This window comes from Tupaia chinensis, unplaced genomic scaffold, assembly GCF_000334495.1.
Source record: "Tupaia chinensis unplaced genomic scaffold, TupChi_1.0 Scaffold000668_1, whole genome shotgun sequence".
Taxonomy (NCBI): domain Eukaryota; kingdom Metazoa; phylum Chordata; class Mammalia; order Scandentia; family Tupaiidae; genus Tupaia; species Tupaia belangeri.
Window position 1 is genome coordinate 471484 of NW_006160190.1, and position 2582 is coordinate 474065.

Consider the following 2582-nt stretch of genomic DNA (forward strand, 5'->3'; position numbering starts at 1 on the left):
CCAGACACTGCAGAACAGCAGCATGCTGAATGTGAGGAACCTGGCCTCATTGAACGTGTCAGGCAGGTTCCTGGCCAGGAAGGCCACCGTGAAGCTCCCCAGGGCCAAGGAGCCCAGGTAGCCCAGCACACAGTAGAAGGCAGTGACTGAGCCCTTGTTGCACACGATGATGAGGCTTCTGGGTTCAGAGTGCGAGTCTGTGTCAACAAAAGGGGGAGAGGATCCCAGCCAGATTGCACAGATAATCACTTGGATCAGGGAGCAGATGGGAATGGCAGAGTTAGAGGCCCCTGACAGCAACAAACATCTCAGTGTTCTTCCAGGTGTCATGGCCTTAAATGCTAGAATCACAGTCATGGTTTTGGCCAAAATGGTGGAAACAGCCACAGTAAACACTAGCCCAAATATCACCTGTCTGAGGATGCAGGTGGCTGTGTTGGGATGACCAATGAAGAGCAAGGAGCAGAGGAAGCAGAGCAGGAGGGAGATGAGCAGGGTGAAGCTGAGAGCCCGGTTATTGGCCTTGACGATGGGAGTGTCTCGGTGCTTCACAAACAAGCCCAAAACCACAGCTGTGACCACAGAGAAGCAGAGGGCTGTGCAGGCCAGTGCCTTTCCCAGCGAATCCTCAAAGCCCAGGAAAATGACAGGCTTAGGGAGGCAATGAGTTCTCTCACTGTTTGGGTACTGTTCAGGTGGGCACAGGGAACACTGCTGTGCATCTGGGGAGGAAGCAGAGATTTAGCATTTCAGTTTCACAAATCGTAAGTGTTCGCCATGTTGATGAGGATAATCACCTTCACTGCCACTGAGAGTCCAGACTGCCTTTGATTGTAATAATGGGACACCATAGATTACAATTCTTCATTTCTTTTTTCTTTTTTTTATTTTTTTATTTGCTATAGGGCACAGACACTCCTTGGAAAGGCAGAGACAGGAAGTGAGAAATCAACCTCCTGGGGGTGTGGCCCTGCAACAATCCTTTCTCCTCCGTTCTTCTCTTGAGATTTTAGGAATGCACACACACATGGTCATTGTGAGTTTCACACCTTCAACATCCGGTCCTTCAACTATAGTTAATCACATGAAACTCAAGCACCTTAACCACTATACTACCTGAAGACCCCAAGATTCCACATTTCTGGCGTAGGAAGTTTAGCTCCACTTGTCTTATTAATATTATTCTTAGATAATACTAGTGCAATAGTGAATGATTTTAGAAGAATGAAAGATTAATCCTCTCTCACATTTCTCTCTTTGAGATGCCCATTTATCTTCACAGATTCAACATAACACAGAGTCAACATAATTTCTGAGTTCTGTTTCACAAACATACCTGCACACAGAAGCATGTGTATGTTGAATCCAGAGTTCTGTGTTCCGGTCTAATTTTCTTTTCTTATACACATGTTTAGTGTTACAAATTTTTCATGAAAAGAGAAGGCTTTCTTTTTCTTTTGATATGTTTTTTATGTTTTTCGTTTGGCCATAGGTCATATGCGCTTGTGGTAGACAGATAGGTAGACACCATGGGAAAGTGAGAAATCACCCCTAGGGTAGACGGCCACGTCATAATCCCCTCTTCTTCATTCTCCTCTTAGGATCTGAGACACACACACATGGGGCACACTGCACACACACACATGTACCTGCACCCTCCTTGGTGTGACTATCTAAGCTGCTAAGTCTGAGAACTGAATTGTAGTTGCCCAGGTGGGAGTCCAGCCCCTTAACCATCATGCCACCTACTGACCCCAGGAAGTGTACGTTTTCTTTCTTGGCATAGCTTATCATATCTATCTAGTCTGCCTAGTGATTAATATCAAATTATTTCTAGTGTTATATGACTATAATTACATAATACTTATGGGAAAACTTAGATCATTGCAATATTTATTCTTTATTTGCAGGAAAATTGAAGCATGTTTAATGAATCTTTGTACATTTTGTATTTTAATATGTCACATTTTGTTTTGATATATTTTTATTGACTATATCCCTTGTTAATAATATGAGATGACAGACCGTGGAATTCATTAGAATGTTGAGTTCTCATTCTTTAAAATAATATTTTCTCATTTTCCCTCTCTCTATGGTCAAAGTAAAATCATAATAATTATAAATAAACTTTAATTACATAACTCCTCAAGTAAAAGAACATAGTTGAAAAAAGAAGAAAGTATTTCCATAGTATTTATTTACACTTGCTCTGTGGTTACTACATTTTTAAAAAGATTTAAACCTTCACGTCATCCACAGATAGCTCTGGAGATTACACATCTTTTATTCCTTTTTTTCTCTTTTATTTTGTTTTGTTTCTTTTTAAAGTATGGTAGAGGACATGTGTGCTCAGCAGAGAGAGAGAGAGAGAAAGAGAGAAGGTGAGTAAGAAAGCAGCATGGGGGGTGTCACACTGCAATCCCTCCTCTATTTCTCCTTTTAAGATTTTGGGCATGCACTCCTATGTACCTGGCGTGTTTTTTAAGCCACTAGGTCCAGGACGTGAACCATCTAGTTGGTCATGTGTGATTCAGCTGCTTTAACCACCTAGCCATCACCTGGCCAACACCTGCCATGGGAGT

The 2582-nt window shown here is 42.1% G+C and overlaps 1 protein-coding gene across 1 annotated transcript in view; it reads right to left on the reverse strand.

Moving 5' to 3' along the window:
• Window positions 1–2582, reverse strand: part of LOC102468669 (vomeronasal type-2 receptor 116-like) — a gene marked incomplete at its 5' end in the record, with an annotated part of 8394 nt that overhangs the window by 184 nt on the left and 5628 nt on the right. Inside the window, 2 exon segments of the mRNA XM_014592170.1 lie at window positions 1–3; window positions 5–722. The exon segment at window positions 1–3 is cut by the window's left edge and continues 184 nt beyond it. Coding sequence (XP_014447656.1) covers window positions 1–3; window positions 5–722 — 721 coding nt within the window.